The following is a 15154-nucleotide window of genomic DNA, read 5'->3' on the forward strand; positions in this document are numbered from 1 at the left end:
CTCCGTGCTTGGCCATTGAACATAACGCAACTTTCTATCCACACCCAGCACCCGATAACAAAATGATGAAAAGTCAGAAATTGTGAGCAACGTTATTAATTTTTATTACTTCATAAAATATACACAAATACTGTAAATAAAGAGTGTTTAAGAACTGTACATGATATCAGTACACAATACATAAAGTGAAATCCCCCCAAATAGGCTCATTCTCCATACCATCCCCAACCCAACAGTTACAATGCCACTGGGTCATGGTGGCCTGTACAAAGGTAATTACACACAGTACACTGCTATTTACAAATCCCTGCAAATTGCATCAGTTAAGCTTTCTTCTTAATGACATCGTCAAGGTTTCTGGAAGTTAAAAAAAAAATAAAAATCCAAAAGGTGACATCACACTATTGGCATTTTATTTTTGCAGGATACTGAAAGCCCTAAGTATTGAATAACGATGAAGGTGGACAGGCTTTGAACAACTGAGAAACAAAGGCATTCAAAAAACATAGAAGGTACGTCCAATAAATTACAGGATGATGAGTGACAGTTTAACATAAATACAGTTATTTAAAAAAAACTGCATACAAACTAAGACAAAGGGAATTTATTATTCTTTGCAGGGATTCACTGTATCACGCTTCCTTTCACACATACACAAAATGTTGGATGACCCAGCTGGCACAGCAACAGTAATCCATCCCACAATTTAGCATTTTAAATACCCAAACTTCAAATGCCTATTTCTGTTGTTAGTTTCCATTTTTCTACTTTACACTTTAAAACAAAAATTACCACATTTGGCTTTACATTGAAATAAAAAAATATTTACAGTGGAGTAAACAAACTTGGGTGTGGGAAAAAAAAAAAAAAGTATAGTTATAGTATATTACTGGATGCCCCCCCTCCCAGACCGCACCCTGAAATGTGATCCCAAATGTTGAAGGAGCCTGCCCAGTACCCCCTATTACCTTCAATAATAAAAGAATAAAAAAAGGTCATGTTAAGAACTATCATAAAAATTGCAGCCACTTTTTGTTAGCCAAAGTGGGCAGCTGTGGTCTCTGGTCGAATATAATCAGTTTGCTGAAAATTTCCTGAGGAGCTTCCCTCAAGACTTCAGAGTTCTGTCTTTATTTTTTTTAATTTTTTTTGTCATCTACCGTCATTCTTTACCATTTCCACTAACATTTTTAAAAGAAAAAAAAGATTCAAAACAGGCAAGTAAGGGGTGGCGAAGACTTCCATGGCTACGTTTTGAGGGGCAGCAAGTAATCACAAAAGGGATGAAGGACAAGCAATCACCAAATGCTACTTCACCAGAAACATTACAGCAGCTAAAAACATCACTTACTATTCCTTTTTCAAAGTTACTCTTCATTTTGCCTTCTATCACCTGACCTACATGTCTCCATTTATTTATATTTATTTAAGAGGTTATTAAAAACAAACAGTAAAGGGGACCTATTATGCTTCATTTTCTTCCATAGTCTGTATGTAGTTTCCCTGTATAAGTAATCCATGAGCTAAATGTTTTGGCTTCAGACTGCTCTGAATGCCCAATTTCAGACAGTTTCTCTCTAGTCTTGGCTCTTTGTGATGTCATAGAGAGGGCATATCCTAATAAAGTTGTTATGTTTGGCAGAAACAGAAAAGTTGACTTAGAGGGGGAAGCCGTTCAGGGAAGAGATGAACAAAGAGGCTGCAAGACCCAGTGTAAGACAAACATGGATTATTATAAACTGTGAATCATGCAAAGCTACTTCTATTAGTAGGCTCAAAGAATTCAAATATGGAGCAGGAAACGAGCATAAGAGGCCCCCTTTAAGAACAGGAGAGTACTCCAATGTCATTATGAAAATCAAAAGATGTTTTTGCTGTGTCTAAATTGAAAAATACATTTTTTGGGGGGAAAATAATGTCAGCTTATAATCAACCTTTGATTAAACACATGCATGTCCCGGATACCCTTCTGCTCCTTTGATGCCAACAGTTCTTCACATTTTTCAGAATGCTGAGGGAATGTTTTGAGGAAGAGGAGGGCAGGTATGAGCAACTGTCAAGGTGCAGCTTTGTCATTTGTATTGTGGTAGTGATAATCCAGGGTTCAGTAAAGAAAGTTCATGGAGAAGGAAGGAAGAAGCAGAAAAAAAAAAGGTAAAAAAAAATAAAATAAAAAAAATTGCTGGATACCTTCGTGTATTTTCCTGGATCCTGAAAGAGTTACAGTCCTTTTCCAAAGACCCATGTGTCCATTTGCAATCATCTTTTCTTAGAACAAAGTAAGAATGAAGGAAAATAAACTGTAGCAACAACTATACCTTGAAGCCCTGAAACAAGAGATGTATTGTCATTAAAGAAGAAATTTACAGATAAATAGCAAATATTTAAAAAAACTAAACAAAACAAAAACCACGCTACACCTCACCTGTCAGTTTTACTTGCATGCAGAGCTGGAAAATTCTATTTTCCCATGTGCTCAAATGGCACGCTGACCTGCAGAGGACAGTACAGATTCAAGATAAAGAGTCAGCAATTACAGCTCTCTTTCTCTTACTTACACACACACACACACACACACACACACACACACACACACACACACACACACACACACACACACACACACACACACACACACACAATCATGTCCTAACCCCATTAGGTACAGTTCAAACAACACTGATAACTTTGCAAGCTAATTACAATGTTAATGCTTTCGTATTTTTTTTAAATCTCGTTCTGTCCTTGCTGTTCTTCTTCGTTAGTATTGAGTGCAGTCTTGGCAGACAGTATAGGCGATACTACACCATAGCGTCCTGTAGTGTATTGCAGTTACAAAAACATATATGGGCGAATCGTTGCAGCCCTACATACCATGTATTAATTTATCCTCTCCCAATTACATCAGTCATCTATCTGCCTGTCCTACCCCCAAAGTCTAACCTTCTGTCACCCTTGTATGCCGTTTTTTCTTCTGTTAAGTAGGAGGGGCTAAAATGTCTCTCTCAATGTCGAAGTTTGGCGACTCCAGTTTAGACGAATCAATGCTGTACAAAGTGGCATTATATATATTATTTAAATAATCAGGCCTGAGTCAAAAGCTCAAGCTTCAGACTACTTTAAACACTCTGCTATCTACTCTTAGAGGTTTATGATGCCAGAGCTAAGCCTAAAAGAAGAAATCTTTAACCGAACGGAACTAAAATGGCTAATTACAGACTGTGGATGAACACAGATGTTGCAAAAAGTCCCAGTATAAGAATCAAACAAAGCTACTTTAGTAGGGCTCAAGAATAAAAATGTAGAGGTAAAAAAAACAAGCAAAACAAATTATTATCATCACCAGCCTTGTGGGTTACCTGATCAACCCCAGGGCCTTTTCTCACCTGTGACGTAGAAATTCTCGATTGGTCGTGGCGGGCTGTGAGGTCAGAGGATGATACGTTGGCAGGAGCACCACGGTGGAGCCGCATGCTCACCTTCCTCTCTCGCTCTGCACGAGAAATTGCACGTGGTGACGTGTTACCTAAAACACAATAAAAAAAAAACTCCTAGATTAGATAAAAATATTCAAGAAAAAAGAAAAATACTCCGGTGTCCGTCTTATTCTGTTTCCTCTTTTTTTCCTTGTAATGCAGCAGTTGGCTGAAAACTCACCAGACTGCTGGACCCGAGAGGCAGGGTTAGAAATGGCTTGCTCAGGGCCGTTCCTGACTCTGTTGGGAGCTCCAGGATTTGGACCTGGAGGGAGGCCTCGTGATGCAGACCCCCTAGGGACTCCTCCGATCCGCTCATCTCTCTCATCCGCAGTCCTCCTCTCCCTATCCCCATCCTCAGCTGTCCGACTGGCACCCTTTTAGATGAGATAAGCCACATTCAAGCCTAACTACTGACAGGTAGCCGTATTATAATGTGGTGAAAATAGTTCAAGTTAGAAACTGTAGATATAAACTTACAAATTTGAGCATGTTCCAGTCAAAGACATAATCGTAAGAGAAGCCCTGTCGGTGGAACAGATTCCTGAAGAGCTGTCGAAGGTAGGAGTAGTCTGGTTTGTCATCAAAACGGAGTGAGCGGCAAAAGTTCAGGTATGTGGAGAACTCAGCTGTAAGAGGGTAAATAAAAATAATGAGAGTAGAACAGAAAGTTCACTGTAGCGGTAAACTTTGTGTGATTAGATAATTGTTAGCATTCAATTTCATACTGAGAAAATACAATACAACATCTTAAAATAATTTCAGAGGTATGTGTAGTACGCAGAGGCGCCCTGTGAGCCTCACTTACATGGGTATCCTTTGCAAAGAACTTCAATGGGTGTGGACATTTTCTTCTCGCTGATCCGTTCATATTTCTGTCTCTTTGTGGCAGCCTTGAGGCCCTGCCACGGGAGTGACCCCAGGTTGAAGTACATGAGGACGTAGCCAAGAGACTCCAGGTCATCACGCCTGGACTGCTCTGTAGACAGAACGCATGAGAGAGAGGAAGAAAGATCATTAGTCATCATAACAATCATTACAAAAAGGCCTGTAAATTTGTTTAAAGAGCATCAGAATGAAATTACAAAGCAACGGGAACCCTTCCCCCCCTATCCCCACAGTCCCAGATAACTCTTCCTTCTTTACAGCCTGTATATATATCAGATACAGTGATGATAAAACGATGCCGCAGCGAAGAGGCACATCCAAAATTAAATGGCTGAATAAGAGGGACTTTTCACTAAACAGAAAACAGAGCTAGAGTCAGTAAATTTCTACACAGAAGAAATATTAAGCACAAGGAAGAACTTCAAACAACATAAATTTTTTTTGGGTGCTTTAACTCAATCATGTTACGATTTGGTGAAAGGGAAAAGATCATAGTAATTTGTAAGATTCCAAGTATTCCACAAATCCAGGTATGTGCTAGAGGGTTTAAAAAGAGATGAGTGCCATAGAGTGGCTCTAAAGAATCACATTTAAAGTAATGTTTAGATGAAATCTCTACATCTGCTGTGGAGCTGATGAGATTTCTTTGAGTCACAAGTCTAAGGCTACTGAGACCACATCTTCATTAACACAGTCACACCAGTTCAATGAAATGTAAACCTTATGACAGAGAGAGTGCACTTGCTGTCAGCTCCACTGTGGAGCCTGCCACACACACACACACACACACACACACACACACACACACACACACACACACACACACACACACACACACACACACACACACACACACACACACGTTGTTGTTGGTTCGTTAGCCGGCCACGGAGAAGAGCATTGAATGAGCTGAAGTGAAACAGATGAAGAAAAAAAAAATACTAAAGTGTGGACAGAGGACTCTTAAAGATTTTTTACTTTTTTTTTTTTTTGCGCCATTTTCCCGTTCCTGATCAACTCCACTGTCGCACCCCACTATACTCCTGCCCACTTGTCAACCAATCAACATTCGGTAGTCGCATACATCATCTGCTTTAAATGGCACGCAGTTAGGATCTTGGAGTGGTGCATGGCCGCACATCTCACATGGGTGAGAACCTCTCTCCCTTCTGTCTGACCAAAAAGTGTACGCAGATGAATATATTTACAAGGATAAACCCGTTTTAAGGTATATCGTCTCCATTGGTCATGATCACACAATTATTTCTATTTGCCCTCCATTAGGGTACAGGAAGCTGTTGAACAATAGGTATCGCCACGATAGCACCAGATAGCTGGATAGCATAAAAATGGCCTGTATTTATATAGCGCTTTACTAGTCCCCAAGGACCCAAAGCGCTTTGCACATCCAGTCATCCACCCATTCACACACACTGGTGATGGCAAGCTACATTGTAGCCACAGCCACCCTGGGGCGCACTGACAGAGGCGAGGCTGCCGGACACTGGCGCCACCGGGCCCTCTGACCACCACCAGTAGGCAACGGGTGAAGTGTCTTGCCCAAGGACACAACGACTGAGACTGTCCAAGCCGGGGCTCGAACCGGCAACCTTCCGATTACAAGGTGAACTCCCAACTCTTGAGCCACGATCGCCCCGTAGCATAAGGGAGAAGTTGTTAAACTGCAAACAAGGACTTTGTTGAAAACTTTTTACAATGAACACTGTCCAAAGTCTCAAGTTTTCAAACTATTGCACAGCTCCTGTGTATCTATGCATCTCTGAGCTTCTGTACTTGAGTATCATTAAAATAGTAGTGAAAATCAACATGATCATACTACAGCGGCTGCAGTGCAACATGCTAGGTTACAAAATCAGAATCAGAATACTTTATTGATCCCTGGGGGAAATTATTTTTTGTTACAGTGCTCCATTTTAAACCAACATTAAGACAAGACGGACAATACACTAACTAAGAATAGTACAATATATACATATATATACATACATACATAAGTCACTCATAAATAAATAGTTGGAAAAGAAACATGTGTAGTTGTAGCAGCAAACAGTGTGTTAAGTGGATGCGTTGTACAGGGAGATGGCCACAGGCAGGAATGATTTCCTGTGTCGTTCAGTGGTGCTTTTCGGTAATCTCAGTCTCTCACTGAACGTGCTCCTGTGACTGACCAGCATGTCATGGAGTGGGTGGGAGGTGTTATCCAACATTGTCTTTATCTTGGACAGCATCCGCCTCTCCGACACCACCTTGAGGGAGTCCAGCTCCATCCCCACAACATTGCTGGCCTTACGGATTAGTTTATTAAGTCTGTTGGCATCTGCGACCCTCAGCCTGCTCCCCCAGCATGCAACAGCATAGAGGATCGCACTGGCCACAACAGACTCATAGAAAATCCTCAGCATTTTCTGGCAGATGTTGAAGGACCTCAGTCGCCTCAAAAAATAGAGACGACTCTGGCCCTTCCTGTAAAGTGCTGTGGTGTTTTTAGCCCAGTCCAGTTTATTGTCAATGTGTACTCCAAGGTATTTATAGTCCTCCACAATGTCAACACTGACCCCCTGGATTGAAACAGGGGTCAAGTGTTTCCTGGTCTTCCTGAAGTCCACGATCAGTTCCTTGGTCTTTGCCACGTTGAGCTGCAGATGATTCTGCTCACACCACGTGACAAAGGAGTCGACCACAGCCCGGTACTCTGTCTCATCATCCCTGCTGATGCATCCAACCACCGCAGAGTCATCAGAAAACTTCTGAAGATGGCATGTCTCTGTGCAGTGGCTGAAGTCTGTGGTGTAGAGGGTGAAGAGGAAGGGGGAGAGGACAGTCCCCTGTGGTGCCCCTGTGTTGCTGATCACCTTGTCAGACACACACTGTGGGAGACGTACATATTGTGGTCTTCCTGTCAGGTAATCAACAATCCAGGACACCAGAGAAGCATCCACCTGCATCGCTGCTAACTTATCACCCAGGAGGGTCGGCCTGATGGTGTTGAAAGCACTGGAAAAGTCAAAAAACATGACCCTCACAGTGCTCGCCGGCTGGTCCAGATGGGTGTAGACACGATTGAGCAGGTAGATGATGGCGTCCTCAGTTCCGAGACGAGGCTGGTAAGCGAACTGAAGGGGATCCAGGTGTGGTCTTACTATGGGTTGCAGCTGGTCCAGGATGAGCCTTTCCAGGGTCTTCATGATGTGGGAGGTCAATGCCACGGGCCTGTAATCCTGGGGGCCACTGGGACGTGGCGTCTTTGGTACAGGGACGAGGCATGATGTCTTCCACATCACCGGGACCCTCTGCAGACTCAGACTCAGCATAAACAGTTTATGAAAGACTCCACACAGCTGGGGGGCACAGGTCTTGAGGACAAGGGGACTCACTCCGTCTGGTCCAGCAGACTTGCCTGAGTGAAGTCTCCTCATTTGCATCTCAACCTGGTATTGAGTGAAGGTGATGGGTGGGGGAGGGGTGTCAGGAATCTCACAGGAGGCAACAGCGCCATGTGAAGAGAGAGGCTGGCACAGTGGTGTGGTTCTGGATTCCAGGCTGACTACAGGTGAGGTTGTGGGGGTAGGAGCAGACACTGTGGTGTCGAATCTATTGAAAAACAGATTCAACTCATTGGCTCTATTCTCACCTCCCTCAGTTCCCCTGCTGTTGGTTGGCCTGAATCCAGTGATGGTCTTCATGCCCCTCCACACCTCTCTCATGCTGTTCTGCTGGAGTTTCCACTCCAGCTTCCTCCTGTAATTGTCCTTAGCCTCTCTGATCTTGTCCTTTAGTAACACCTGGATCTTCCTCACCTCCTCTTTGTTGCCCCCTCTGAAAGCCCTCTTCTTGTTGTTGAGGAGGGCTTTGATGTCCTTAGTCACCCACGGCTTGTTATTTGGGTAACAATGAACAGTCTGAGCTGGAACAATGGAGTCGGTGCAGAAAGTTATGTAGTCTGTGATACACTCAGTAAGCCCATTGATGTCCTCGGCGTGAGGCTCACAGAGTGTTTCCCAGTCGGTCACCTCGAAACAGCCCTGTAGTTCTGCTAAGGCCTCCTCTGACCACCTCCTGACAGTCCTGGTGGTCACAGGTTCCCTCCTCACAATTGGCACATAGCGGGGGGTGAGGTGAATCAGGTTATGATCTGACCTACCAAGTGGGGGGAGGGAGGAGGAGCTGTATGCATCCTTGACGTTAGCATACAGTAAGTCTAAAGTTTTCTCTCCCCTGGTGGGACAGTCCACATATTGTTTGAATGTTGGTAGTGTATTGTCCAGTGATACATGGTTGAAGTCACCCGAGATCACAATAAAGGCACTCGGGTGCTGAGTCTGTAGCCGAGCTATGGCAGAGTGGATAGTGTCACATGCAGCTGTGGGGTTAGCAGAGGGGGGTACATAAACAGCCACCAAGATGACGTGAGAGAATTCCCTGGGTAAATAATATGGCCTGAGTCCAACAGCACACAGTTCAGTGTCCGGGCAACAAATCCTTTCTTTGATTGTTATGTTGGCAGGGTTACACCACCGGTTGTTAACTAAAACAGCAAGCCCACCTCCTTTACGCTTACCGCTAGCGATGCTGTCCCTGTCCGCCCGAACAGTGTGGAAGCCTTCCACGGAAGCATTCTCATCGGGAATGTCCTGGTGCATCCATGATTCGGTGAAACACATCAGGCTACACTCTCGGTATTCCCTCTGACTCCGTACCAGTGCTGAGAGCTCGTCGATTTTAATTGCCAACGATCGCACATTACCCATCACGATAGACGGCAGACACGGTTTAAACCTCCTCCTCGCTTCGAGCCTCCGCTGTCTCACCGTCACCTTTTTTCTTCTCTTCTGTCCTTGACCTCTGCATCCCCGATGTGTTTTCCTCCAAATTTCAGCTGGTACTTCTGCGGGCCTGGCCAGCGAACCGGCCGGCATCAGGGCGATCAGCTGATCTCTGGAGTAAACAGTCCGTGCGTGTAGGAGATGTGCCGCGGTCCCGTTCCTTGATAAAAGTAACAGTTCCACGGCCACCAGAAGAACAAAAACTCTCTCAATCCACATGATTGAGTAAGAGATAGAAAACGGAGGAAAATACAAGTCAGGAAAAAAAAGAATACGTAGAAAAAAAAAGCTAAACTAAGAGAAAAGCAGGAGCGACTGTAACAGGCTGCATGCTGGTTGGCGCATGCGCACTAAGTACTCGAGAGGTGCACGACCACAAACACTGTGGGGCCACAGCGAGCATAAGAACAACATTACAGAGAGACTGTATCAGTTTAAATCATATAACTGATTATTTTAAAAGGAAAGATCTGGTGCATCAGAAAATCTCTGAACTTGAACTAACATGGCACCTTAATACAGTTCTTTCTGCTTAAGGGAAGCTCTCTCTACTATATCAGTAAGAAACATTAATCACAATACAGAGCTGTAAGATAAATGCTTCAGATTATGTCTAAATAACTCAATAACAGCAGTACTCTGCAAAATTTAACACCATGGTTTCATATCCAACACACCAAAGCCTTCATTAAAATGCAGGCAAATTAGGCTCACGTGTCTCCTCCAAGTCTTACCGATCCCAAGATGTGTGTTGATGGAGGCATAGCGCGCTGTGCCCGTCAGGTTCTTGTTCTCCCGGTAAGGAATGTGCTGGTGTGTGCGGGCATCACGGTACTTCTTGGCCAGCCCAAAGTCAATGATGTACACCAAGTTGCCTTTCTTGCCGAGTCCCATCAGGAAGTTGTCAGGCTTTACATCTCGATGGATGAAGTTCTTGGAATGGATGTACTCAATGCGACTTATCTGGAGAGGAAAGGTGGGAGAGTGGTGAAACAATGTTAGCAGCACAAAAAGCCTCTAGGTAAAAACAAAGGTTACAATGGGACATGACAAGTCATCTTATATTTTACATCCCATGAGTTCAGCACTGCCCCTGTGGAGTTTCCCCGACTCAGAAAAACAGTTATTGTCACATGACCATTTCTTTTCTGAGTATATACTATCAAAACACTATATAAATATGCAAAAACAAAAAGTTCTGGAATCCAAAAATTTCACAATTTGTGGTTGTTATGAATGTGTCATAACAACCAGCGTGAGACTGCATATCACCTTCCGGCTGTCCTTTACACTTTATGACTTCCTGCCCAGCATATGCAATTAATATCTATTAACTGAAGCTACTGGTGTAAATGATCTCCACAACAGACTGAGCGTCACCACTTCCTGTGGAGTTTGTTTTTTGTTTTTTTAAAATCCCTGCAACCAGCAATGAAAGCTATGTAGACAAAATGTGTTCTCATCCCATCTAAAAAGCCAGCCATACCCTTAGTGCCCTCAATACATCTTGGCTTTCTCATTCCATTGATATGAAAACAAGGCAAAATGTGCCAGAGGATGTATAAAGAGAAGCTTCAGCTGGAACAAAAGGTGAGATCAGTTGTGCTTGAGAGAGAGCCACCAATAAAATCTAACATCTAGGCCAGCAAAGTCTACAAAAAGGCCAATATTACAAAACACACATATCACAAAATTATCCCTGACTTTAACTGAAAGGTTCGTAGCATACCATCTGGTCAGCCAAAAGCAGGACAGTCTTTAGGCTGAATTTGCGGGAGCAAAAATTGAAGAGGTCCTCCAGACTAGGGCCGAGCAGCTCCATCACCATCACATTGTAGTCTCCCTCTGCGCCACACCACTTTATAGATGGAATGCCCACTAGTGAAGACACATCAAATCAGAACAAAGCCCCCGAATCGTGGCGCACACACTGCTGGTTGGACATTTATCGTCATCTTCACTTTACACATTTAGCAGATTTCATAGGATTTGCATCTCCTATGCCGTCTTGGCCAATAAATTCAAGAAGGAATGTGTTGAAAAATCTTGACAAGCATGTCCAAGCTCTAATTTCTTACCTCCTCCTTGCATCATCTTGTAGAACTTGCTTTCAATGTGCAGCTGTGGGTGTTTGGTCTTCACACATTCCAGCTTGATGGCTACCTCCTCACCAGTGGCGATGTTGGCACCTGAAGAGACACGTGCAGAAATACCCACAGCAGTCAAGACAATTGCACCTTTGCATGTACGAGGACCAAAGACGAATGAGCATAAAGGAAAATCTGAGTTCAGTCCCCGGAAAAAGGAGGAAAAAAAAAGAAAAAAAAGGAATGGCACAGTTTGAAAAGAGAGGCTCTCCACACACTAATGTGGAAAGAACCTCACCGGGCAGAAAGCTGGGTAAAGCGTTTAAGAACTGAAGAAAAAAAAAAAGAAAAAAGAAAGTGGATGCTTCAACTTACCGAGGTAAATGTCTCCAAAAGAACCACTCCCTATCTTTCGCCCGAGCCGGTACTTGTTCCCAACTCTCAGCTCCATGCTTCCAACTTGTCACTGTCACAGTGGGAAAACACAGATATTAAAATAAAGCAACAAACATACAAACTGAGCATCATCGCTCCTCTTTCACCACTTCAGCTATAACCATGACCATTTCCTGAACTTTCCCCTAAAGGCAGAAAGAGGGAATTTATCCTCAAGGGTCAGTCAACTGCTCACATGATGTGTACCGATCCCTCAGCACTCAAGTGTTCACATGTTTTTGAGACAGAATGTGGCCCAAACAGGGCCACTTGATCAGCAAACAGCTGTCTGGTGCCCAGAAATACAAGATCAGATTTGTAGGGCAGCTAGGGGTGAGAGAGAGGCGGCTGCAGTGAGATCAGCAAAAACATGGAAGGGAGGAGAAAGAAAAACAGGAAAAAAAAAAAAAAAAAAAAGAGAGAGAGAGAGAGAGGCCATGCACAAATGCCAGTTTCCACTTGGAAGTGGAGTGAACCAGAATCAACGGACTTGGCACACATGAGGAAATGAAACAGCTTTTTTGGGGGGGGGTTTTGTGTGCGTGTGTGTCGAGCTGATTTGCACGTGATGCCGGAGCAGGATCATCACTTATTTAGTGCTCGCTCCACCACGCCACATTGTGCAGCCATTGCAAAAGCAAGACTAAGCTCTCTGCCGTTCTGCGCTGGCACTGCCAAGCGAGTGAAGGCATGAGCAGCCAGCCACTGACTGGCTTTATCTATGTCAAGGCCCTCACACAATTCTGTGTGATGAACTCCACAAAGCGCTGCACAGACTTTATCAGCATGGACATTTCTACTGTCGCCACCCTTTAACACTACTGCAACAAAACATCATATTACACTGACGCTCGTTTATAAAATGCTGTCGCTTTCGAGTTTCAACCCTCAACTTTCCAACCGAACGTTTGCAAAGCACAGAACGCCCTGCATCTTCTTCACCAATCCCTGTGTTGCATCTGCCAACTCAAGAACCTTTATAAAATCCCAACTTTAAATGACTCCACATATTAGTTTTGCTGGAACGCAGACACAAGCTCTAAAAAACACCCAGGAATCACCATCATGGATCAACTGAACCTTGCTTTTCATCAGCAGCAACTGCATCACAAAGGCCGTACATATCCTGATGAACTCTACCTGATGAGGACAGCCTGCTAGGAGATGTGATAGAGGCAGATGGATCTGGGTCATTAAAGAGTGAGAGTTCATGTCTCATGTGCTGCAGCCAGGTCTCCCGATTTAGGGAGGAACACTAACACAAGGTTACATCTAAAGGGTACAACGAAAGTGCCAATGGTTAATTACTTCATATAGGAACAGTGGCACAAGACGCTAAATATAAGACTCTACCCATATTATTTGAGATATTTTCTCATGAGCTACTAAAAGACTAAGACAGACTTTAGTACAGCAAATGCAGTTATTGCAGTAACGTGAAGAGTCTGTGATTTGAGGTTTCAAAGGTGCCTTGTGTGAAGTGAAGCAAGTGGAATTAGCCTGTCACACTGCACTGGAAAAAACACCATGTGCTATTACGGTAGTAATCGTCTACACGAGAGTGGATTGGTTAAGATGGTACAGTACACATCTGCTGGTTGGGGGGAGTCTTAGTGGTGACTGCTGAGACAGGATGTCCTGAGGATGTTGTACACTGTGGTTGAAAAATCACACACACAGACAATATATCACTAAAATGACCTCAATCTGAAGTTAAATTATCGTGCGTTTTCCGTACATGTAATCGTTTAGATGGATGTTTAAAAAAGTGCTATACTTGGAAATGATTATCGCTCTTTTAAAACAAACAAAACAAGTACTGTAACAGAGCCAAAAGATTTCACAATCACACGAAGAACAGAGCTAACGTTATGCCTCTCGCACACGGACAGCTGTCACTACTACACAAACAACTCGCGTGTTACAGACTCCACGCTGAATGCGTGTGTTAATATCGCCTAAAGTTGCAACAAAAATGTATGTTGTTGTTGTTTTTTTATAACGGCAACGCTACATTTCTCTTTCCTGTTTGCAATTTGACAAGTAGCAAGCCAGTGGCGAATAGGCAAGAGCAACAAATCTGCCGTAGTTTCAGTTACGTTTTTTTTTAATTGCTAAGATTTACTGAGTATTTACTGAGTGTTTATTGAGTGTTTCTGTATAATTTGAGGACGTTTCGAGTAACGTTAGTGAAAAACATCAGCGCTAGGCTGCTACGTTAGTTAAGAGTTAGCTGCTAAGAGTAAGCTAGGATAAATACGTAAACGGAACCGTGATACGCGTAGCCCCGTTAATACTGTAAAAAATAAAATAAAGAAAGCTAATAATATTTAATATTATACTTCGTCACATTTTATATTATAACCGCACCCATGTATGTCACTGGACAAGCCTGTGCAGATCCCTACTACGCGCCCCCTCCCCCTCTCTTGGAAGCCGTGAATAGGAGCGTCTGATTCGGCCGAATCTGGCCCCTTTTCCCCCTTGGTTTCTCCGGTTCCCTGACCCAGCACTCACCCGATATTAGGTTCGTCCGAGAGCTGGGTTGGTGAAGGTTCTGATCCGATGGTTGTCAGTCGGACAAGAGCCCGGGTAGTGGAGGATGGAAGCGGATTCTGGTGGCTCTCATACCCCCAGCTCTTAGCTCAGTCGTCGACTGCACTCCCTGTTAATAGTCCCTGAGATGCTCCGGCAGTACGACGGCCGTTCTCCGCTCGAGTCTGTCTCCCCCTCTCGTTACTTAACGACGTGCGTGTTCACAGCGCAATGATGTCATTCCCTGAATGTCAGTGCACTGCCATTAAAGGAAAACGCCACATATAACGACTCCTATATCTGCAAATTTACCATTCACGAATAACTATCCAATACCATTATTACTGTCATTCGTTTTTAGTGTAAATAGTCAAGTGTGTGCATACTCCTGCATTAATAATGAGATAATTATGTAGTACTACTACTAATTATGCAAGAGTTTTTTTGTTTTTTTTAAAATCCCTGGTTATGTCCCTGCACAGTTTTTCACTTTGCCATTATTCTTGTTCCTACCTTCCATGTGTTAAAATCTGATGCCAAAGGGCGTTTCTTGAATCCAATCATTTTCAATTCAGTTTTATTTATATAGCACCAAAACACCAGTTGCCTCAAGGAACCTTGTATTGTAAGGTAAAGAACCTAAAATAATACAGAGAAAACTCAACAGTCAGACTTTAGCGCAAGCGCTTGGTGACAATTTTAACAGGAAGAAACCTCCAGGCTCCAGCAGAACCAGGCTCAGGGAGGGGTCAGCTAGGACCAGTTGGGAAAGAGAGAGAGAGTGAGCTCATCCTACATACAGTCCTAATCAAAAGTTTAAGACCACTTGAAAAATGGCAAAAAAAAAAATCCTATTTTGCATGGTGGGATCTTAACAAGGTTCCAAGTA

The 15154-nt window shown here is 43.5% G+C and overlaps 1 protein-coding gene across 1 annotated transcript; it reads right to left on the bottom strand.

The window, feature by feature from the left end:
- Positions 1 to 68: 68 nt before the first annotated feature.
- Positions 69 to 14465, bottom strand: LOC147332127 (casein kinase I). The gene is made up of 11 exons (XM_086288544.1): positions 14248 to 14465; positions 11671 to 11761; positions 11287 to 11397; positions 10938 to 11086; positions 9943 to 10171; positions 4285 to 4455; positions 3957 to 4105; positions 3658 to 3853; positions 3387 to 3526; positions 2426 to 2493; positions 69 to 2327 (listed from the first exon to the last, which is right to left on the bottom strand). Exons 2-10 carry the CDS (start codon positions 11744 to 11746, stop codon positions 2461 to 2463), a joined length of 1254 nt encoding a protein of 417 aa, XP_086144670.1. The 5' UTR covers positions 11747 to 11761; positions 14248 to 14465; the 3' UTR covers positions 69 to 2327; positions 2426 to 2460.
- Between the last annotated feature and the right edge of the window lie 689 nt (positions 14466 to 15154).

This window comes from Aulonocara sp. 'chitande type north' Nkhata Bay, linkage group LG4 (assembly GCF_057382095.1).
Source record: "Aulonocara sp. 'chitande type north' Nkhata Bay isolate Kocher_YH1m ecotype deep benthic linkage group LG4, A_spYH_male_GT1.1, whole genome shotgun sequence".
Classification (NCBI taxonomy): Eukaryota; Metazoa; Chordata; class Actinopteri; order Cichliformes; family Cichlidae; genus Aulonocara; species Aulonocara sp. 'chitande type north' Nkhata Bay.

Excerpts from the sequence above, each read along its gene's own strand:
- LOC147332127 (XM_086288544.1), bottom strand. The coding sequence starts at position 11,746 with ATGGAGCTGAGAGTTGGGAACAAGTACCGGCTCGGGCGAAAGATAGGG. Across the intron at positions 11,087-11,286 it reads CAAGATGATGCAAGGAGGAG|TGGGCATTCCATCTATAAAG; the intron begins GTAAGAAATTAG and ends TGTCTTCACTAG. Across the intron at positions 10,172-10,937 it reads TGCTTTTGGCTGACCAGATG|ATAAGTCGCATTGAGTACAT; the intron begins GTATGCTACGAA and ends TTTCCTCTCCAG.